At 41.7% G+C, this 24,403-nt stretch overlaps 1 protein-coding gene across 16 annotated transcripts in view; it reads right to left on the bottom strand.

The window, feature by feature from the left end:
- The window catches only part of NFIB (nuclear factor I B), a 240,025-nt gene extending 219,600 nt beyond the window's left edge, over positions 1–20,425 (bottom strand). For 6 of the 16 annotated variants that reach the window (XM_003951392.6, XM_016960605.4, XM_016960609.4 and 3 more), the window contains exons 1-2: positions 11,829–12,488; positions 5,346–5,877 (exon numbers count right to left, since the gene is read on the bottom strand). In XM_003951392.6, the coding sequence (XP_003951441.1) occupies positions 5,346–5,877; positions 11,829–11,858 (562 nt within the window). In that variant the 5' untranslated portion in view covers positions 11,859–12,488. Of the gene's footprint in view, positions 1–5,345; positions 5,878–6,276; positions 6,391–11,828; positions 12,533–20,282 lie in introns of those variants that run through there. The other 10 variants (XM_016960604.4, XM_054657934.2, XM_054657936.2 and 7 more) reach the window with 4 other exon arrangements.
- Between the last annotated feature and the right edge of the window lie 3,978 nt (positions 20,426–24,403).

The following is a 24,403-nucleotide window of genomic DNA, read 5'->3' as shown; positions in this document are numbered from 1 at the left end:
TTAGTGTGCCATATCGGAACACAGATGCCAAGCTTCCCCAGCTGGCAACTGGGGCCTCAGAGTTTAACTCTTAAATTGTCTGTTAAAGCTATCTTGTGGCAGAGGCCTCATGGCATAGAGGGTGAACTTCTGGTGGGAGACTGTGTTTTCTTATCAGTGAGAAAATTGCTAAGTATCTTATCTCACAATATATGTTCCCACAAAGGTCTCATTAAGCCTAGGAGCAAGACATGCCAATAAGAGCCCTTCTTTATCTTGTGAATTGTGTATGAGCCAGAATGCAAACAAATGTGCACTAGAGTTCACAAGTTCAGTCAAGGACAAGTTGCTAGATGGGAAAACTTAACAGTGCTCCCCTAAATCAAACATGCATACCAAGTATTTCTCCTACACACAAACTCTTATGTTCCCAGAGCATTTCACAGTGCAGACACACCAAATCATCCTAGAGAGCAGCCTCATTTTAATCAATTATGAAAGCTTATTTTTTCCCATAATGGGAAATACCTGCAAATGAAGTGAAATCTATTAAAATGTTAAAATACACTGCCAACTTGCAAACAATTATCTACTTAAGCTTTTCATAAAGAAATAATTGTTACCCAAAAGGATTCTGAAATTCAGTAACTGTAGGAAGAAAATAATTCTTAGCATTTGCTTCCTCACTAATGATATGTGACAACCAGGAAGGCTTCTATTTCAAAAACAGTAATAATGATTATGACTTCCCCTGTAAATAAGTCACATTTTTCACAACTTCAAAATGTACTTCAATTATTATAACATTTAACAATAAAGCAACAAAAGTGGCCATCCAACAACAGATCATAATTTTAAGGGTTCAACAAGGCTAAAGGAAACTACTTTTTCAGGATAGCAATGAGGTTTCTGGGCTCTGTTCAACACTCCAAAACACGTTTAATAAGAGTGCAAAGTACAGTCCAAAAATCAGTTAGGCTGACTCATTTTAAACTCTAATCTGTTACATACACGACAACAGTTGCTATCTCTTGAGATCTTTAAATGTCTTGGTGTGTTGTGACCTCTCTCTTCAAAACGCTTTCCTGCCTCAGAGAAAGGCCAGTCCCACTCCCGCCCCCCGACTCCCACCACCACCACCACCCCCTTCCTTTTTTCCCCTTCAGACAGGACACAGTCTGGCAACTCAAGGCCTCCCATAGGCCAGACTTCCTTCTGTGCAGCCCTTTGGGTAGAACTGCTAATCCTTCTTATTAATTAACGAGATAACGGTGGTTAACTGGAAAGCAATATTAATGCTAACTATCTAGGAAACTTTAACCAAAATTATTTTAGGCTTTTGGTTGATTTTCCCAGTGTACAAAATTGTGCACTGAGAATTTCATAACAGTGTGGTGCAGAATCGAGAAATTCCAGAATGACTGATTTTACATCAGACCTTAAAGCATAGGTCTCCTCTTTAAAGTTTTCTCTCTCTCTTTTTAAACATGTATTCTGTTAGACATTTGTAACTAGAGAGGAAAAATGAAGTCCTCTCAAAATGTTACTATAAAATTTGCAAGAGTGGCAAGTGAGGGAACTAGAAATTGCATAACAAATAAGCAGTGATGTGACTGAGAGCAACAGTCAGTCATAATGAATGCATCACATATCATTACGTTAGGTTTGTCCTCCACACACTTGTCATAGCACACCCTGCATCCTATAGGACACTTACATCCCAGGAAGCTGTGCTGTGCAAGGCTTGCCTGGTTTTTGTTTGGTTTTGTTTTTGCTTTGCTTTCATGAATGCAGTAACAAAGACAATATGGGGAATAGGTAACACCTGCCCAAGAATCATTGGACATCTTTAATATCTTTGGGAAAATAGACACCATTTAGAGCTATTTTTTCTTTAATCTGTCACAATTTTTTTTAGACAAAACCTAAAAAAAGGAAGAGTTTTATATTAGCTTAGATTTGCTGCAGCAAACAAGCAAGCAGCTTTCATTCAGGGATTGTCAAAAACTTTCCAGTGTGCCCACTGCAATGCGGATGCCAACCAACGAATCAAAGGCATTCAGCAACTAGACAAAGAGGGTCTGATGCCAACCTCGGTGCCACTGGCAACCATTATTGGCATCAAACACAGTGTCTGCCTTTTTTTTCCCCCTCGCCTGGCACTTCACAAACAAAATGGCGGTTCTTGTAGCAACGAAACAGCCGAAGCGCAGCCCTCTGAATCAATAACATCAAATGATTTTATGGATTTAAACGCAGTTACTCCCAAATGATGTGTACATTTTAGGTGAAGTGCAGGGAGACATTTAATTTTATAAACAACTATATTGAACATCAGCCTTTGCTAATATAAGGAAATAGCAAAATGGACTGAATTGCGGTCAACCAGACTATATGCATAGTAGCCGAATAACAAAGAGATTTAGCTTTAAATAAAATACTGCCTCATGGCCATGTGATGCAAAAGTCTAATGAACTATATATCAAAAATGATTTCAAAAAGCATAAATTTTTCCCCAAACCATATCAGATGCAGATGTAGCACTATAGCTTGTGTCAAAGCTCTAGTAACTCTTCCCACATTTCAGAAAGATGAGGCTGCTGGGCATGAAGAAGGAAAAAAAGTGTGGGTTGAACCAAAAGAGAAAGAGGGAAAAAGAAAAGCATAGGAAGTTGGTCAACAATGAAACTTTAGTACATGTTGGTCTTTATTTCGTCTTCCAGAAGAGATGCAGTATGTGATCTTGTATAAATAACCAAGAGGACTATTGACATTTCTAGATCTGGAAATTGTCAATATATTGTAACATCACTCCACACTGCAATGCGGATGCCAACTAACAAATCACAGGCATCCTGAGCTAAACAAAGAGGGTCTGATGCCAATCCTGGTGCCAGTGGCAACCATCTTTGGCATTCTCTCTGTTCTTTCTCATGTTTTTCTCCCAGTCATTTAGAAGTGGGGAGAGAGAAAAAGGGGGAAACGTAATTTTGTTGCTCTTTCTGCTGCAAACATTACATTTCTCTTTTCTGATTTTTCTTTCGTGTTTTCCTTTATACTTCTTTTCCTGATTTATAAAACAGACTTAGGTGAGTTATCATGTACTTAGAAGAGAAATAAAAAGTCATCACTCGCGATATGCAGCCCTCTAACTGACCGGAGAATTATCTTTTAAAATCTGCCTTCTTTAATCAATTGCACTATAAAATGACATAATTAACCGACACTTGACAAAGAAGAATATATAAATTTTGAAAAGGGGAAAACACAAAAGCATCCTGACGTGAGTTTTTCAAAGGAAGAACCAACAGATGTTAAGAGAAGATGATGCACTGGCAGGTAGCAGAGGATCCAAGTTATATACACAAGATAAAATAATGAAAAGTTCTTACAATAGAGATTGTTGAACCAACAACAAAATCAATGTTTTATCTAAAACCATGGTCTCTTAAGAGTTGCTTAAAACTTTATAGTTATCATGACCAGTGGTGCAACACGGAAGGCATTTATGCGGTTTTTTTCTTTTTTCAATCTATCTCTACAAATCTTTATTGTCAGTTCATCAAAACTAAGAGAGCTGGCTGCCTTCCCCAGGAGTAAATGTGCATGCAGGCAGGCACACCTCAAAACCTAGCCTTCAAGCAACTTAAAATGTGAGCAGTAGTGAAGTGGTTGCAAATCTTCCCTCCCTGCACTAAAAAGTTACATGACCCACTTTTTGAAACTTTACTTCCATCCTTGACTTTCACAACACAGTTACAACACATTTATAGTCAATCCAACACATATATACAGCCCACCTTAAAGTGTCACCTCCTAGACATCTGTCAATCAAATAGGTGTCATGTGTTACTGAGTTTTATTTTAGGACACATGGTACAAAAATATTATTTTCCCCAAACCATCATTATTTGGACTGTAATTCTTAAATGCACGGAAATATTAAATGCAATGTTTCATTTTTTCAGGAAAAGGTAATATTTCTAAAAGTGCAATGTCCAACACCATTATTTAAAATCAGACTAAAAATTCTAAAATGACACTTAAGCATATCTCCAAAGCTACAAGAAAATCAAGACAAAAAGCACATAGTGAGGGCCTAGAATTCAGAGTCAAAAAAGTAATTTTGATTTTTTTGAATAATAAAGCTCATAGCAGTTTATTAAGTCCCACATTTATATAACAAACCTCAGATAACAGTCTGTCACCTGGCTATCTGCAGGCCATTTTTCCTCCCACCAGGCCAAGTTTGGAAATGACCTACCATCTGTGACAGCTCAAACTTCAGTCTACTTTTGGTATGCTGCTTTGTAAAATGATTGTTTTACTATGGATTGTTGGTAATGCAAGGACATCTATATCTTGATGCATTTATTTGAAGAAAAGAAATTCTTACCTACTTAAGGAAAATATATTAAGAAAAATAAAAATAATAAACATTTCATTAACTCAAATATTCAGTAATAACATCATCTTTTTTAATTATTTAGGTAAAATTTATACCATTCTCCTTATCAGGTATTTTAAATAATAGGTATGGTATGCAGTTTCTGTATTCTTTTTAAGATTTATTTTAAACCAGTGTAACCAGTCCACTTTCTGTTTTTGTTCTGTAAGCAGCGCTGCGACTTTCCTCCTCGGTAAGTTTTATGAATTTACATACAAGTAAACTGACATTATTAAGTGTTCCCAAGTAACTCTGGGAACATACTATAAATAATTTAAATAATAACTCAATTCCATTTAATCGACAGTGAATATTGCACAATCAAAAGTGATGATAGAAATATTAAAATTAAGTAAATCTAGGTCTACGTAAGATATACTTTTGATATTCTCTATCTTAAGCATTTTGTAATAGTAAACACTAGTTCTATTTTCAGTGCGATACCACCAAATTCATAAACAAAGTCCCTCTACCTCATTAATTAATAAGGTTAATACAAAAATTATCTAGGATGGTTTGACTATTCATAAATAAAGTTATATTTTCAAATCAGGAAAAGATTACTAGATTAGATGCAAAAATGTAGCCTACGACAGAAAGTATAGTGTAATGAACTATATTTGTTAGACTACCCTATGTCTTTGAAAAACAGTATTATTTTAAAGATACTTGAAAACGCACCTCTTTGTGGTCTTTCTTAAATATCCAAGCCTATCCAGGTACGAAAGCTCTGTGTCTATTTATATGGCTCGCACATGGCAGCGGACATGTGAGTGAAAGCGGACACCCTACTATACCCAGAGAGGGTGGAGGATATCTAGGGGCCTTGAGGACCATCTAACTCAAGCCAGATACTCTGTCTACGGAGATTTGTGGGCGGTGTTTGCCGTGCTAGAAAAAAGAACAATCTGCTCCTACCTTGCTCCTGCACGTAGTATGCCAAAAACAAATCAAGCTCCTTAACTGATACTGTGATATGATGTGGCTGGACACAAAGTGCTGGGTTTGTGCAATGTGGGGATTTCATGAGCCGCTCTCCATCGGTACTTTCCAAGGGGATGCCTTTGAACAGGATCACCATGACTAGATCCAGACGCCAGACTTTGTCTGCCTGTCGCAGGCAGTCGATTCTCCTAATCTTACCCTTCTGGTCGGGATTGGATAAGACACAGCACGGGTGCTTCTTGCCAGTCACGGTGAGCACAAAGTCCTCTCGATACTCCTGGCGAATATCTTTGCGCAGTTTGGCAAGGAGCCTGGATGCCCACTTCTGTTTGATTTCAGGCTTTTCACTGAGAAGCTCATCTTTGACTGCTCTTTCTTCATCCTTTGACATTCGCTTCTCATGCTTTTTAAAGTACTTGCGTTTTCGAGCCTGCAGGTTGAACCAAGTATAGGCAATTGCACGGACATGTGGAAGAAGTGCCTCGATGAATGGGTGAAATTCATCCTGTGGAAGACAGAGGGGTGAGGAAAAGATGTGCATAGTCAGTTTAATTTTAAAAGCTCAAAAAATAAGAAAACAAGACCACAACCCGTTTCCAATTCAGTACAAAAAGTTATACATGAAAATAACATTCCTTTCTTATTTAAAATTATCAAAATAACAGGACAAGAAGAAAGTAAAGTATGCCCAGCTGTCCCCTTTCCACCAAAATTCACAGGTCAATTCTCCCTCCTATAAAGAAAATAAGGTTTATATTTTGTATTACACTCTGGCCCCATCCCCCTTGTTTCCACCCCAATGCCATGCATTCTACATTCTTTAAAATATAGGCAACTAACTAAGGTGCTTGGCACCTAATATAGTATTTCAGTATTTGATTGACCAACTAACACTATGCAGTACCATTTTACAAAGAACACAGTGAGATTTTTTTTTTAATCGGAGTAGAGCTGTTCAGAAGGCAGGAGCGATGCCACAGTTCATTTCTCTTCTCTGTGGCACAGAAACACAAAGCATATAGATGCTCAGTGTAATGCCACACAGTTCCCGCTTTTGGAGCATGCTCTCAGCAAGAGGCTGCTGGTGGCACAAAGAGCATGCGCCATTAAACTTGATCCATTTTCTTATCAAACGTCCAACATTCCAACACTGAAACAGCACCATTCCAAAAGTGGTAACTAGAGAAACCGGTATACAGTGAGGGAAAGTGGGCAAAGGACACAGCTCGTCGTATCAGTGTCCTGAACAGAAGGTTTCCATACTTTGAGCAGTGCATTCTCTCCCCACACTACCAACGCCAGCTCCCAACACACACACACACACACACACACACACTTGCACTCTCCTGCTTTCTCACACACACTCTTGCATTTTTAAATAGAAGTTTTCAAACTGGAAAACAAAAATTACATGAATGTTCTTCCATCAGCTTCCCTATAGAATATGCAGCCCCACAGAGTCCGTTAATTTGTTCACCGATCACATGAGTATAGCAATTATTCTAAACCTCTTAAAAATCAATCTGAGGTGAACAATGAAAAATGGCAACTTGGCACCAACTTTACATTCTTTGTGTCTCTGCATGCTGTGGTGGGGTGACACTGCTGGTCAGTTACTGCTTTTGTGGAATCTATACAATTCATTTGCCATGTAGATGAATTATCAGTTAGAACTGGGGGTGCATATATGCATGTGCATGTGAATTTGCAGATACATAGATTATAGAGTACCAATCTTTTGAATTAAGTAGTTTACCTTTAGGCTCCTGCATTTTTCCTGCCTGTTTCATCCAAGCCCTTTTTTTAAGGGAGGGGATCAGTGAGGAATGGTGGATAATCTTTACCTACAGATATTTCAAGTTACTTCCCAGTGCAGTCAGTTTCGTTACTTCCTGATTTAGGTACAACCTGTCTTATAAGCTTAGGCCTATTACTGTTCAAAGAGAAAGAGCTTAACGTCCTGTACATGCACACCGTATGTATGCAGTAAGCCAAGATTTGAAGCAAATGAGAACTTCCACCACCACTTTTCTGATCATATTGACTATATTGTCAGCCCAACTACAAAATAACTCTCTGATTGTATCCCAAGTTAGAATTTACATACTCATGTTAATCACCCTGAACTACGTGGAATAAATTCTATTTAACAGCAGACTGACTAATTCCATTAGGTAAATATGATGAAAGTACAACTAATGACTCTTTAACAAAGAAGGTGTCAAAAATCCAATATAGATATGAATACATTTTGAAGAAGAAATTCGAAGTTTTAATGCTACAGACTGCAACATGTTAGCTGTTTGCACTTCAGATATGGAAGGAGTACATGTCCCATCCAATCAATAATGTAGTTATCAAGTGTTCTAACATTGCTGTAAGTGTTCCTTCACCAGAATAAGTATGAATCAAAATTTTATAACAATACAGAATGCTGATGATTACATCACAGCATGAGGCATACCCAAATGCCATAGAGGAAATCATTAAACCGATCAGTAGTTTCCAGCAGAGATTTGAACAATTCAGTTACTATGCGAGCACATTAAACTAGGCCATGGAAAGAGTTAAACCACAATCTGTTCTTTGTGTGGGAAGGCAGCCCTGCTCACAGCAACCACATCCCATGATAAGACCTCCCTATCTCCATACACTTTCTGATGCCATGCTTTTAGCTTTCACTGTAACTACAAAAACTTTGTTTATCCCCTTTAGGAATATATGCAAAAGGAAAGCCTGCTCAAGGAAATGTGGACTTAAATGTGCTTTGGAAACTCACTTCCTATAATCTTTTACTATGATTTATTGATATGACTAAAAAACACACATATATGCACTCATAAAACTAAAACCTTGAGAATGTAAAGAGCACATGAGGTGGAGTGGGTGGGCTCTGTCTCACTCATTTTACCCTTGCCATGCTTTTTAAAATGCAATATTAGTTTATAAATATTAAGCCATGTGGTAACACGTAAGTACTTACACCTTAAGTACTATGTTCAGTGACATTTCATTTTCTTATAAAGACATCAAACACAGTTTTGATTAAATTTGAGTTTCAATATTTGATTATAAATATAATCTATCACGCAAGAAAGCTCAAAATTTTAATGAGTTATTTTAAACAACCAAAATTCAAATCTGAAGGTTGAATTTGAAAATTCTTAGCAAATGCACACAGTTTTTAAACGTTCCTTTGACTTTGCTGTCAATGCTGCCAATATTGTTTTAAAACATGCTTTTTTTTTGAGAAATAAAAGTAGCAAACTTTCTCAGGCTGCCAATTTGCCTTATTGATATCGTTCAGGGTTTCACTATTATGTGAATTCAAGTGAAGCACTTATTTGACAAGGGGACATATCCTCCAAAAATGACTGTAAGTTGAGGTTTGCTATAAGTCACATATATTTCTGTATTAACATGCCTAAATGTCATCTCCCAAGTGTGACTGTTTCCTAATGCTGAGTAACACTAGAGTCTTAAAGATTATGACTGACATGAATATGGAACATAATAACTGTCCTGATACAAAAATATTTTTTTAAAAGGTGATTAAGGTTTTCAAATATCCTAACTAGTAGTGGATTATTACAATAGCATTAAGCAATCATAAATTTTTTTAAAAAAGCAAAACATAAGTGATTTAAAACCAAACAACTGTATACAAAGGTAATATGCAACTTTGCTCTTTCAGAATTTTTAGTAAAATGCATTGATGTTCAGTAATTCTCTTTTAAAACTTCCTTTAGTTGAACTAAATTGACAAAGTAAATAACAAAGTTACAAATTTCAGATATAAAAATAAAGAGTCTTAATTCCACTAGGCATATTTATTTTTCTTCCGTTTCCATGAAAGGGATGGATAATTTCGACCAACATAGAGGTAGAAGAGTAAATACTAGGTGCTCTTGGCGCATTGCTATATAACAACAAATCATGCAAAAAATGTACCTAAAGAACTTAAAAGCAACGAAAGAAAAATATATTTAATGCCATCATGCCAACTGAAAGTTATATTATTAATGGTTTACATTATTTTTAAACAAATATTAAATCATATGATAGTTCTTAATTTTTCCTTTATATCTGATTTATACTGGTGTATAAATATTGGTTATTGATATGCTGATTTTGTAGCATATTATTTTGCTAAACATAACATTTAATGGTAGGTCCTTTTAAATTAAGATTTTTTTTCTAAAACCTAGATACCTTATTGCAACAATTGAGATACTTTTAAAAGTTTATACCCAATTAAGAATGATACTCTATTTTGCAATTTACATGTCCTGAGACATGTTTTTCTACAGCTACTAGGCTCACAAAACTACTGATCTGATACAAAAGTGACACTATTAATGTGGCCTCACTTTTATAACACCTATATTACCTGCAAAGTCACATGGAGCTTAGTGAAGTGAAAATTCTTAAGCTAAAATTCCTTCCCTGGTGTAGGCCTTGTTTTAATACATAAGCCTAGATTTATATTATTAAAATAGTAGAGAATATTAGTCATCACAAGTTATTGCTGTTAAGTGTGTATCTTTGAATACTAATGTGATAGCTGAATGATTATGCTGTATATGATCCCAACATTCCATGTCTCAATGCTGCAATATTATCTTTAACTAACACAAATTAAGATAAAACTAGCGACTTTTCACTACATATTTGGAGGATACTAAAAATGCAATGTAATTGCTAGCAATGTTTCTGAAAAGCTGATGCTAGAAATATAGAGAAATGCACAATTATTCAATCTTCTACAGGTGAGAATAAGTGAAGCTATACTCTGTAAGTGAAAATCTTGCTTTGATTTGTTTTATTTCATCACGGTGTAAAAATAATATCAAGTTAACACAGCTTATCAGAAAGAGAAAAATATATCCAGCCGATGGGTAATATTAATGGTAACTTTTACAAGTAAAGGCAATTCGTTATACCTGAAACAGTTTCATCATATTTATTGGCTATTATCATTCATGGCTTTTAAAATACAAATAGCTCAGCAACTCATTTTTCCAGTTTTGTTAAATTAAAGTGCATGTTTACTTGCTGAAAATAGCCATATCTAAGTTGATCATACTCAGATGCCAAACAAAATATAAACAATAAAAAATGTGTCAGCCAAAAAGCTACAGGACTGTATCCAATCACTGAATAAGCCTTATCATTGTTTTCATCTTCATTCACAATTTATGAATGCCTCAGTCCTTTTGAATCACAATGGCTTCTAATTGTCATACAATTGAAATCTTAATTATTTGTCCATTATAAAAATGCATCATCGTGATATTAGATGTTTTTAAAATTTTAACACGCCCAAGACTGGCTGACACTTCTTTATATGACTAGTTTTCGTGGCAATGTCAAAGAAACTAGTTATCAATTACCAATGGTGACACATCTTCCTAAAAGCTGAAATAAGCTGCCCCATACCTTTAGAGGTTTAAAATACTGCCTCAAATAACAGTTCTGGGCTAAGATATTTTAGTTACTTTGTCAGTTGTTAGTTCCCTGGGCAGCGATGAAAACTGCCCCCAGGTAAGTCTGTTGGGTCTCGCCGCTTTTCTATTTGACCGTCTGGCTTAAAGTTATACAAATCGTGTTTTTAAAAAGTATAAAACCAGTGTTTTAATTCATAACATTATTCCTAAGGTCTTAGGACAATTCTCAAAGTCGAAAAAAACGACCTTACTTTTACCAGCATTACTTAAAATGCCTTACGAGCTACGCCCAAATATCGTCAAATGAACAGGTTTCCACAAAAGGAACACGTTCTAAAAACTCCTTAACAATCACCAAGACCAACTAACTCGTGTCAGCGTAAATACTGCCTTTGTGGTGCGGTCACTAGAAACCCCAAAGTGCAGCAGGTCACTATGGACCAGGGTTTCAGATCCCCAAATAAAGCAAAGGAATGGGTCCCCGGACCACAACCTCCGACTCGATTCGTCGCCCGCCCACCGCCTGCAGCGGAGTCCAGCGGCGCCCACACAGACTCGTGCTACAGTCCCCTCGCCCAAGTTCACTGGCTGTTTTTAAAAGCTTAGTCCCCCGTAAAGTCCTCCAAAGCCCTAGTCCACCTCAACGCGCGAGCTGCTGAGAGGGGCTACGGGCACCCCGGGCGGGGACGCCGCACCACAACGGGCACTTGAGGGGCCGCACGGGGCCTCGCACTTACAGGTCCCGGCCCTGCCCACCCCCGGCGGCCTTGCCCGGCCCAGCGCCCGCGCTCCGTGCCCAGGGCGCGGGGCTGGGCGCTCGCAGTGGCCGTGGCGAGGGGCCGCTCCCGGCTCCCACGCCGCCCCGCGACGCCCGCTGCAACTCCGGGCCACTTCTCCAAGGGACGGGGATGTGCGGAGGTTAACTCAAGCCGCTAATTGTCCGCAACAAAACAAAACAAAGGCATTTCGGGCCAGAGAGAAAGCTCGAGAAAGCGACCGAGACATGTACCTGAGTGAGACAGATGGGAGAATACATCATGACTTCGCCTTAAAACGCACTTTCCGGGAGATGCCCAAGAAAATCTTCGAGAAGCAAGAATTTCATCTATTCATTTTACAGTCATCTGAGCCCCGCGATGCGATCAATCAGGACGGGGCTCTGCGCTGGATCACCGCAACTTCACAACAAACCCAGTCCTCCTTAAATAGCCAAAGATTCAAGTTCACTCGGCGTGCTAGATTTCCAGGGGTGAAATCCAATCTACACTTTTAACCCTCTTGCAGTCCGAGCGCGCTGGCCGTGCTTGCCGAGGCCGCCGCCGCCGCCGGTGTTGGCTGCTTTTCGCCTGGGTTTGGGGATTTGTTTTCTATTTTGCAGTTGTTGTTGTTGTTGGGGTGTAGGGGGTGCGCGAAGGTTCGGTGTGGGTTGGATTGGGGTGGTGGTTGGTGGTAAAATGCTTTTTCAAAAAAGGCGGGGAGGGGGGCGCAGGAGGGCGCAGGAGGGCGAGCGGGCGGGCGGGAGGGAGAGCGGGGAGAATGTGTCACCGCGCTGGGAAAGTTCAAGGTTACAGCCCCAAGCACTGCTGCAGGATCCCGGAGTGGTGATCGCAGGCGAAACTTTGCCGCGAGCCGACCATGTGTGTGCGCGAGGGGCAGCGTGAGCGAGTGCGCGCGGGTGGCGGGGCGCGCGCGGGAGAGGGCCGGGGTGGGGGCGGGGTGGGATGGGGGAGAAGGGAGAGGCCGGGGTGAGGGAGGGGGCGCGAGCGCTGATCTCTGGGGCGGAAGAGGCTCGCGGCGCGTGGTCCCCGGCAGCAGCAGCCGCCGCCGCCCGCGCCGGGTCTTCGGCGCCCGGCCGCCCGCCCGCCCGCCTCGCCCCGCGTCTGACCCGGCCGAGCGTGGAGGCTGCTGTTGCCGCCGCTGCCCAGAGCCCAGGGGTATCAAAACGATCTCCTGAAAAATTCCAAACGATAAATCCCGCTCTCCCGCTCGGCTCCAAACTCCTCTCTTTTCTGCTCTGGGCTCTTTTTTTTCCCTCCCTCTCTTGCTTTCTTTCGTTGCAAAACTTGGAAGTTGAAAAATTCACCGGTTCCACCCTCTGGACCCCGCTCGAGCTCTCTCCAAATCAGACTTAAGGATTGTTTTATTATTTAATTACACAATCATCGCTTTACTCCTCCTCCTGCAAACGCGCATTCCTTTTGCACCAGCCTCTCCACACCCCCCGCCCCCCCACCTTCCTCCTCCTCCTCCTTCTCCTTCTCTCCCCCCACCTCTCCCTCATTTGTTAAAGGTATCCTACCGGTGCCACAGAACCATGACTTTTTTTTTTTTTTTTTCCAAAATAGCTCTTCTTTCCGCTGCCCTCCCCACACCAGCACACACATACACACCCCCGAAAACCCGCCCTGGAAGAGGTATTTCGGTGCTCGCTGCGGACTCTTTTAAGCCGCGGGAACATCCGAGTGGGAGAAGCACTGAAACCGTCTGAGCCCGAGAAAGGAACGAGTGGAAAATTCCCTCACACCCAGGCCGCCCCCAGGCCGGTGCTGGGGCGCGGACACTCGCACCCGGGGCGGGCTCAGTCCGCGGAGCCTGCGGCTGCAGGGAAAAAGGGGAGGCCGAGCAGGCGGGGACCTGAGCGAACTTGGGCTCAAGTAGTTGGGGCGCGCCGGCGTGGACCAGGGGGGTGCGGCGCCCGGCCCCCGACGGCCCCGCCCGGAGCCCGGGTTCGCGGATAGGGAGGGGGTGCGGGTTCGTCCCGGGTCTGCCCACCAGGGGCCCGCACCCGAGGCAGTCGCGGCGCGCGGCGCTTCGCCGCGGTTTGCCGCCCTCCCCGGGGGTGCCCCGTGCACGTGGCCTCGCTCTGAGCGGGAGGACCGGGCCGAGCCGCCGCCGCCGCCTCTTGCTCCCTCCACCTCCTCCCCGCGCCCGGCTTCGCTCTCCTCCTCCTCCTCCTGCAGCCCCGCTGGCTGGCTCCCAATCCCCACCCCCCGGGGCCCGGGGCGCCGGCGGAAAGCGTCTCCCTACCCGCCCGGGTGCAAGCGGGGCGGGGCCGCGGCGCGCCCGGGGCTGCGGGGCGGGCCGGCGGGCGCGCGCGCGCCGCTGCAGCCCTCCAGAGGCTGCCGGCCCAGAGCCGCTCGGCGCCCGCGCCGGCTCCCCACCGCGGCGCTGCCCCGCCCCCACCCCGTCGCCCGTGCAGGCTCCGAGTGAATGAACTTGATTCCAGGGATTTTGAAGAAGGCGGTTCGCCTTGCACCCTTTCTGCACCCCCCGCCCACATACACACACCGCCCCCCAAATCCAGTTTTCTGCTTGGGGTGGATGGGGACGAGGTGGAAGCAAAGGCCTCCCAGACAATGGAGGGAGGAAAAGTGAGCGCCTGGGGCTCCGAGTCTACCTAGGTGGGGGCTACGGGGGGCGCTGGGGCTACCGGGTCCTCGCGGGCCCATCCCCAGGGCGGGGCCGCCCCGCTTCCACGGGTACTGCTGGGGCGTTTCGAGGCTCGCCCCCGATTCCCCGGTCCTCTTTCCATCGCTTCCCAGCTCGTGATTTGTCCCTTCAACTTTAGCCCCTCTCACTCCCTCTGGTTTCTGTCCACCGTCCCCTCTTCCCTCCCCCAGCGGACCTGGAGGAACCAGTGACTTTTTCCTTCACCAAGTGGGAGTTATCCACATCAAGCATTTCACAACGACACATCAAGAAAAGTAGGCAGGTTCAAGTCAACCATGAAATGGTCACTTTTTAACCCCGTCCTGTCCTCATTAGGGAAATGCTCAAACACAGTCCGTTTTCAAAGAGCGCTCTTAATGAGGCGAGCTTGCCAAGTTTACCAGCTGCAGCCCCCGTAAACCAAGAGCCCAAAGAAGAAAGGCGCTGGGGGGTGGGGAGTTCGGGAGGCCGGGGAGGGGGGCTGCTGGGGCTAGGAAGACAGGTAAAGTCGGGGAGATCGCGCCGACCCCTGCGAGTTAACCCTTTCGGCCACACGCTCTGGGAGCGGCCTCCCTGCGGTCCCCGCCCCTGCCCCGGCAAATCCTGGAGTCAGCGTTCTGACAACGTTAATTTCCTTTGTGCGGGTCATTTCTTCTTTTTGAAAAGCTGGGATAAAGTTGGCAGTCTTTATGGATGAAAGAAATGAGGTGACAGGGTTAATCCAAGTAAATACTCATCTCTCTCAGAAATTTTAGGCAACCTCATCTTAGATTAAACACACACAGACACACACACAGAGAAACCACCAGCACGAAAGCATCACTTTGTATTGCACATTACACTGCATCCCTTTTCTCACCCTCACCAGATTCTGAGGGGAGGGGGTGGGGAAGCTCTACTGATAATACCAGCTTTAACTACTGGAGTTTCCCTTTGAACAAATATTCAATTTAACTGGAGTTAATTTACCATAAAAGACATTCCCCTTGGCAGGAATGCACTAATGTCCTTGAACACACCTCTTTGAATGCCTGGACTCTCATAGAAGCCATTATTTCGGGGTCTCTTTAAAAATCGAGCGCCCATCTCTCCTTCTCTCCCTCCCTCCCTTCTTCCCTCCCTCCTCACCACACCACCCCCAGTGAAATCCTGGCACCCAGAGAGCACTCCTTTCAGCCTGAGAGCCCAGAACCAGCCGTTGTCCCCTGGCAAAAAGAGGCCCAGGGCTGAGCCCTGGGCAAGTGTCTCCCGACATCGCTACCCCTCCTCCCTTTATTAGTTTCCCTTTCCCAACAGAAACCATTTCCTTCTGCCACCAAAACTAGGTTGCATCCAAAAGTTTTTCACAAGCTTAAAAAAGAAAAACGAAAAATTGACAAGTATTACACAGAAGAGCCCACAAAAGCTTCAGCAACACCAAGGGCGAAGAAGCAGCGTCAGATCCAGGTAAGACCCCAGAGAAGTGAAGATGTCTGGGGCCTCCCAGGCCCATCACTTAGGGGTTCAAATCTCTTTCAATTGCCCCACGTTTGAGGGTGCTTATGGCTGGTTGCACTTTGATGACCATAGAGGATGCTTGATAGTTTTTGGTTTTGATTTGTTTCCCAGAAAAAGGAAAATGAGATAGGAGTATGGTGAGGCGAGGAAAACCAAAAAGGAATGAAGAGTGAGCAACAGAGACTTCCTGAAAAAGAAGGTTTATGGGGGTGCTCAGTTTCTATGGCTTTGACTGTCTTCTCAGGCCTTGCAGCCATGTGGAGAATGGCTGACACCCCCCAAAACACTTCCTCTTGTCCAGCCAATGCCAAGGTCATTGCAAGCCTTCCCTGGAAGAACTCTAGGGAGTTGTTTGGAAAGAGGGACTGGTGGATTTCGGTGCATGGGATGCCTGGCTTCTCTTAACACAACACTTGTCCACCACCTTTGGTTTGAAAATCTCAATCTTTTAAATCCCAGGTAGAAGGAGGAACTGAGGAAGTGCATGCATTGTATTCACTTTCCATTTTTTCTAGCACGTCTGTGTCGTGGTATTAAGAGTGGAAATATCTCTGAAAAGCTTCTGATAGTAACAAAATGGGCCAAACACTTCTTAAACTTTGGTACTTATCAATCCTAAACTCTTCATCTCTCCCTTCCACACTGAGAGGGTTAAAAGCACTGGTGTGGCAGGCCACTTTCATTCACCCCAAAACCTGGCTGAGGAGGCAGAAAGAAGTGAATGATTCTCTCAGCAACAGGAAACTCTGTTATTTCAGTATTCTTAAAGATCTCCTCCCTAGATCTCCTTGCTGCCTTATAAGGGAAAAAAAAGGTTTCCTTTCTAACTAACAGAAAGTTTATTGATTTCTAAATAGAATGCCAGTGCTTCAGCTCACTGGATTTTTCAAAACCCAGTTGTATATTTGAAATAAGCAACGCTACCACATTTGAGCCTTTCACTACAGATCTCCAGAGAAGAGCTTGACATCTCAAGTATCTAATATTGTTTTTCTTTTAACCTTTTCCTTCCTAAAGAAATTGCAGCGACAGGTTGCAAATCCTGGGCAGTTTCATGAAAGATTTCTTGGAACTTAACAAAGCTGTCATTTCCAATACACCCGATGCCTTTTTTTTTTTTTTTTTTTTTTTTTTTGCTCTTGCATGTGGTTTGCAAGAAGGTTCAACTGCTCTACACACCCTGGCTGCATCACCAATATCAATATTTAAAAACTAAATACAAAAGAGACAGATGACCTCCTGACCCCAGAAAGCAGGCCTGCAAAACTGCAAGTATCTACTGCACCATGCCCTGGGATCTTTCCTTTTTCCAAAAGAACCACAAAAATCATACATGTGTAGTCTGGAAAACACAAATTTATATCCACAAGGAGGAACACCAAAAATCCACTCATAAATGCATATATAAACAATCAAGAAGTATTGAAAGTGCCTGTACTTGATGAGAATTGCAAAATCAATTTTACCAGCTCAGGTAATCAAATTACCCAGCTCTTAAACTACTACTGAGTACTACTACTACTGTCTACTACTCTTAAACAAAAAACAAAATCATACCCAGCCCTTAAAGTACTACTGTCAAATTAGGGTAGTAACTTTTTCCCCACCAGAGAATTCACAACTGGTTAGTTTCCCCACCCCCATTGCTAGCCCTTTGCACAGAAATGAATAAATAACCTTGGACCTTTTTCTCCTCCTCTGGGAGCTATTTGGTGTCCCCTGAGGACAAAAGTAAATGAGAAAAATGACGCTGTTAATAATGTCACTGCCGAAATGCCTCTACTCCACTGTTTAAAAAAAAGCGTCCCACTAAGTGTGTCTACATTTCTAGCATATTTACAAGTTATAATACAGTTCTGATCTCAACACCGACTGAGCCAGATTCCTCCACTAAGGTTATCCGGTTTTCACTTCTCAACAGAGATGAGGCCAGTGCATCAACAGAGATTCCCAACACTGGAAGACACTTGCTTCACAGATTACGAAGTCAGCAGTTGCCCTGTAACTTTTGCATGATGTATTTTAAACTTTGAAAATAGAGGTAATAGTTGCCTCGCTTATCCACAATGTTACAAAGGTTCCATATACTCTCTCACACAGTGTCTCTTGTCTGCTGATATTGAGAGAGTTGCAGTTATTGCTCTTTTTCAAAATAGCTGACCTATAAAGTAAAACTATATGATCATTTTATTTCTACATGTAAACTGGCTTCTATTACCCATATACACATGCCTTGTAACATAGGAAAACAGATGGGTTTTTAAGACAGGTATAGAAAGCTCTGTCCAAAATGGCTAAGTAGTCTTTACATTCTGTATTAAGTATAAAAAGTGCATGGCAGAGCAACTCAAACTTTCTGCACCCCTTTCTCTCATTTCTTCTTTGAAAACTGCATAACAATGCATAACAACAAAATTTCAAAGTCAAAGCAATGCATAACAACAGAATTGTGCATTTTAATTTTCCAATTAAAATTTAAGAAACAATATTGTAATTACAAAGAAAAAACACAAACAATTGGGCCTAAACAAAATATATGTTCAGTAAACTTTATCTCTGAGTGTATCTGAAATTTTAACTACACAAGCCAATAAATTTCAAAGCAGTAATATTATCAAATTGTGTAATGTCAAAAACTCCAAAAACAAAGTTACAGATGTTCATGACATCACATTCACTCAAAATTATGCTGCTGTTCAGTCTGACCATATTAAAATTAAAGGGATGCCTATGTCTGCTAAAGAATAAAAATTTATTTTGGACCTCAAACAATGAAACCGTCACCATTTCTTGTATGGAACACTCAGCTAATCAATTTCCTATTAAAATAGCTTTCAACAATACTTGGCTTTAAAATTCATCAGGGCCAGTAAAAACGTTTTCCCAGTGCACAAGAATGCAGTCCCAACCACCGATGATAATTACTGTTCTAATAATTTTATTGCCAAAGTACTTTTTCCTGTGTTCCTCATCACTTAGGCAGGAATCTGTAGTATATTGCGTCAGTGAGTTGGAGTGCTTGACCTTTGCCCACATATGATTTAATAGGGACTTTTCAGCGCTAGAGCTTTCTCCATCTCTCATACCATTAAATGAAAACATCAAACCTCAAATGTAAAACTGGAAACCACAACGTTTTGTGTTTCACAAACTCTTTGCAGTTTTTACTTAGGATGCTCAAAGGTCAGTTTCTTTGCCTCACAGTGCTTTTCTTCATATTGTAAATACACTGGAAAGTCACACTAATTCTGATTTTGATTAAATCTTGAACTCCTCAGTCATATACACACATACACCCTGCTTATTTACACGTGCATTCTTTTCTAACCACATAAGCATGCGTGTGTTACTTTCTGGACTTATTCCATTTTAGGGCTGATTTAAATGTCTGTTCAAGTGTGGGATCAAAAGTTAACTTTTTCCCGCCTATTGGAAGTTAAAGTTACAAGGATGGTGCTATAAGATCCGTTCAAAGAAAGTCAGAGTTAATCTTGTGTATTTTGGCGCCTTTTCCCTGCCAGCTACTGTACTTGGGGGGTGGGGGAAAAATACTTAGAGATCTTGTCTGTCCTGTCTCAAGTTCAATGGCAGTTCTTCCAGCCCGAGCAGAAGATGGCCATGTTCACAGCCCTAATAATAATTCTGATCACGCCACTTCAGCGTCTTGTGTCAAAGTCGAAACTGGCTTCCCCGCCCCCTTCAACCTGAAAGCTGCCAAGTCCTCACACACTTCACATTCAACCACAACTTAATGGATGGGATATTGTGCATTAAAATGTGTCTCAGACGTATTGGGGAAAAGAAGACAAGGGGAACGAGAGATAGAGACACACATAGGAAGAGGAAAAAAATCGGCAGCAAAAATAGCGGGGTTGGGGGGAAACTATTAACAGGAGTGGAAAGAAATCCATCAAAATCTGTTTTAAAAAGTTGGTGGGGGGTGCGGAAGAAAGGCTAACAATAGGATGCCACAAATTCAGGGATGAGGGGATGGGGGTTAGGACTAAACTTTAGAATGAATACTGACTTTAAACATTCCAATACACCAATCAGAGTTAAATAGTACTTCTTTTACTTAAAAATGTATTTTTAAATGAGAATATCTGTGAATTAAAATGGAGAAAAGAATGCTTCAAGAGGAGAGAATGGCCTACAAGGTAGAACTAAAGTATCATTTGAACAGTAATTTTTTTCCACCACTGAGGGGAGAGGGGGATAAAGCAGAGAGTTAAAGCAGAACAAAATGCTAGATTCTGCACCGTTTGGACCACAGTGTTACTCACTGATTCCCGTCATAAGAGTGTGTCACATGTACTAAAGTTGCCAACGCTAAATAATAATGCATATTTGCAAATTAGTTCTGCAAATGCAGCACTATAGCTCACAACCTGTAAAACAAAAATGACATTTAGGAAAGGGGTAAAACAGCCACTTTGCAATCCACAAACAGGAAAAGAAAAACTGTGCCAGGGATAGGAGGGGGTGCAAAGAACGAATAAAACAAGCAAACAAAACCCATCATTTCAAAGCCACATACCATCGCACTGTATTGCATTAAATAAAAGAGATCTTGAGTCTGTAACAGAACCCTGGGCCGCTGACTTGACGTGTCTCAGGTACAGATTTGTGGATTTTCTCAGGGGTTGTTTTGGTGTCGCTTTTTGTGTTTAGTTAAAAAAAAAAAAAAAAAAGGCAATCCGGGAGTAGTCTTATGTATTTTTTAATTGTAATTTCTGCACTGCCACAGTTCTTGGCCCGAGAAGAAAAGGCGGTCAAAGTCAAGTCTAAAAGCAGGCAGCCCTTCAGTCTGTCTGGATATCCAGCTTTCTTTCCTCTCCCTTGCAGAAGGCTGTTTCTCGTGCTTGACTTGAACGCCGTCCAGGATGGTGTGTGTGTGTGCGCCCGCGTGTGCGTGTGTGCATGTGTGTGTGTGTGTGTGTTTGGTGGGTTTTATTGTTGTTTTAGCGGGGCGGCTCCAGGAGTGGGGCTGCGCCGGTCAGATGCAGCCGGCACGGCCCCCGGGGTCGCGCGATCGCCCCTTCCCCGCCCTCGGATTGGCCTGGCCCGCGGCGGGGCTGCCCCGGAACCGCCACCCAGCATCGCACCCTTCCGCGCCCGGCCCGCGCTCCTCCTGCAGTCGCCTCCCTGGCTTTCTCTTTCTCCGGCTCGCGGCCCGCCCCGCCCCACCCAACCCCGGCCGGCCTGGGCGCGCGGGAAGCGCGGCTCTTCGCTTCCGCCTGGCGGCGGGAAGGAAACCGAAAGGAGGAGCCGGGGGCGGGCGCGCCGCGATGCATATTCATCAGGGCGCCCGGGGCCCGGGAGGCGGGAGCGGGCCCGAGTGGGTGTGGCGGCCTGCGCCGCGCGGCGCCCCTCTCGAGCGTGGGTGGGTGCGTGGGTAGCGGTGGGGCTCTGGTCTTTGTGCGGCCGCATGGGGCCGGAGAGCGGCGAGGGCGTGACCGTCTCGGGGGCTGCTGCCCAGGCTCCGCGCGCCTTTGTGCTTCCCGACTGTGTGTCTGCGGCGCGCCGCGGGCAAGGGGCCCCTCGCGGGCCTTCTGGAGCGGGAACCCGGCCGAAAACGCCGCGGAAAGACTCTAAAACAACAATAATGATAAAGAATAAGGAATTGCTGTTACTTCCTCACTTCCCGCCACGTTGCTGGCTTCGACTTCGCCAGGCCACGTTTGTTTCCGTGTAAGAGGACTCCGAAATGTTCCTGGCTGCGCAGCGTTATCATTAAAGCAAAAAGACCAGAAAGAGCGCACTTTGACTTATATTGATAGGTAGTCACGCGAATATCAAAAAAATAGATCAGTAATTTAGAAGTGGGTGAAACAACCAACACCAAAGAGATATACAACCCCGGAGTTCTCAGAAGTAAACACTCTAGAGGATCTAGAGGAGATTGGATAGCGAGTTAATGTTCATAAAGCAAGCAGGTTTGATCAGCATTTTGGAAACAAATATATGTAGGGGGATTTTTTTTTTCTTAGTTTTTGAGTAATGCAATTCTTTTCATGTTAAGTATCTGTAGTTATGTCGGGGAATAATGTTTAACAGTTTAAATTGTTATACAAGTATTAAAAGTAAAAATATAACACTAGCCCTAACATTTACTTAGTAGTAACCCACATACATTTAGAAAAGATTTTATTACAGAGATCCTGACTAATTATGTAATTGCACAACAGACGACGATAGCTTCAGGTATTCTCTAAAAACCCTGTTGAATTATGTGATTACCAGTGAGACTAGAATAGCTCCCGATGAATTATTCTTATCTCTCTACTAAATGTGAGCACGTCAGTATTTTAATCTCAATTATGTTTACCCTCAAAGTCCTAGAGAACTTAAACAACGTTGTTCGGGTTCATACCTTCTACAACACGCAGTATTTTGTTTTTTAAAAAGACATGGCCTTATTACCAAAAAAAAGTTTTTTCCCCTTGTATACACATCATACATATGTTTGGCTGTGTGTGAATAATATACATAGCTATTTTCAGTGATAATAAGTGCAAAACTAAAAGTGGGATTGGCCCAATTAGACTTTAGAAAATGCCCAACTTTAAAATAATTTGTTTAACTGCAAGTTTAACAGTTCCCAATTTCTCCTCCAAAAAAATTAGCATATACAGCTTGGAGAAGGGGAATGAATGACTGGGAGGGAGGGGATACACACATGTAGCTATCTCCACACTCAGCTATAACTTCCCAAGGAAAATTAATTTTTAATGTTTATCTTGCTCCAAGTTATTTTAACCACTTAGCGAGTATAGCTATAACTCAGTCTCCCCACTCAGTTCAAGTGGGTAACAAACAGATCTGTTTTCATTCTAGGATTTCCAAATAGTAGTTTCATGGTCAAGTAAATCACATTTAGTACTAAGGAAACAAATATATAAAGATTCTATGCAGCTAAATAAAAAATGTATTTAGAGTGAGAGGATAACACTTGACCAACAGAAGAATGATGGATATAGAAATAAGTAACATGTAAGTAACACTTGCATGGGCAGTGTTATCAAATACTAAAACTTTTATGTAAGTGTGCAACAGAAAGTCTTCTCTGTTATTATTTGAAGTCCGCAGCAGAATTACCAATCCCTCCCAATGTCATTACATGCAAAGGAGAAAGGACATTATAGAGAGAATCTAGATTTGTTTAGGAAATATTTTGAGACACAAAATAGGAAAAGGAATAGGGAAAGAAAGAGACAAGTATTTCCTCCATTCTCATGATGACTTGGAGGAATCCAGAGTTTGTATCACCTGTCAAAGAATTTCTATCTAAGCATTTTATTTAGTCATAGAATGTACCATTGTGTGTCATGTTCAGGCTTTCATATATTATCTCTTTTTATTTGGATGTCTGTTTCTTTTGACATGTGAAGCTTATAATGATACTTATTCCTATATCCATCATTCTTCTGTTGGTCAAATATGTACACATATTATCATTAGATGATACCTAAGGTTTATAAAATAGGGAGACGGATTTTCAAGCATGTCTTATAAAAATTGGTCTTGCTAATTTTTAGTTACCTCAACGTGTTGTTGCTTCTAAATTTTTTAATTGGTAAATAGTTATGGTCTTTTAATCTACAACGTCACTTGCTTTTCTGGTTTTCATATTTTGCAATGTAAATAAATATGCAAAAAACTGAGAAGTGTTTTGAAATAGATGCTCCTTTTTAAATGAAAATTATCTTGGTTGAAAGCCTTTCTAAGAATATAATTAAGGTCCAGTATCTTTTTATATTAATCTTTTGTTATAAATTATAACTAATTATTCATTTTTTAAAAATAAGCACTGTCCAACACTAGTTAAGCATTTTGGGCCTCTGGCACATCTAACTGAGTGATTCCAATGTTTTTAAATGACATTTTTTTCTGCCTTAAGTTGCAGGCACAATTCATTCCATAGAACTTACCAGAAGCTTCACAAATACACTTGCAGTTAAGATTTTTCTGGTTCTTCCTAAAGCCAATTAACTGGTAATGCAGTTTCTGTATGTTTTCTTCAAATTAAGAATTTAAAAAATGTACTAGCAACATCTGTGTATATTTATCTTTGAGAATAATCACTATATAATTATTTCTAAAAGGCCTGCATTATTACAATGCTTTATATCATAATTGAAGTAATTCCTCTACCCCATCTAAACCAGGAATTTTAAGTCATTACCCCAAAGGTGTTTATTTTGTCTTACTCTTCTATTTCTCAAAAATAGAGAAAGTGTGTTTTAATTTCTATGATTTTTATATTATTAAAGGGTACACCCTGGTTTATTAGATTTTTATATTTAGTCCATTATTATACCAGAATTTGTGCAAATTTAAAGTATGTAATAAAGATAGTGGCATATTTAGGATGCAATACTAAATAAAACATATACCATCTTTTAAAACAATTGGATATTGAAAAATAATATTTTTAGAATTTAAAAAATACATAATATATTTTTGAATATGAACATATAAACATATTCTTTTAAAACAATTGGATAACTATTTTTAGAATTTAAAATGCATATTGTATTTTTAATATAAATTTGGAAAGATTCATATTTCTTATTGCCTCAGGCAATGGTTTTAAATATTTCCTAATTATATAAAAATAGGGAGGCTTAAATTAGGACATTTATAAAGTGCCAAATG

The sequence above is a fragment of the Pan troglodytes genome, chromosome 11, assembly GCF_028858775.2.
Source record: "Pan troglodytes isolate AG18354 chromosome 11, NHGRI_mPanTro3-v2.0_pri, whole genome shotgun sequence".
NCBI classification, from domain to species: domain Eukaryota; kingdom Metazoa; phylum Chordata; class Mammalia; order Primates; family Hominidae; genus Pan; species Pan troglodytes.
The sequence above is the reverse complement of the archived record's forward strand: the minus strand, read 5'-3'. Positions and strand labels throughout refer to the sequence as shown.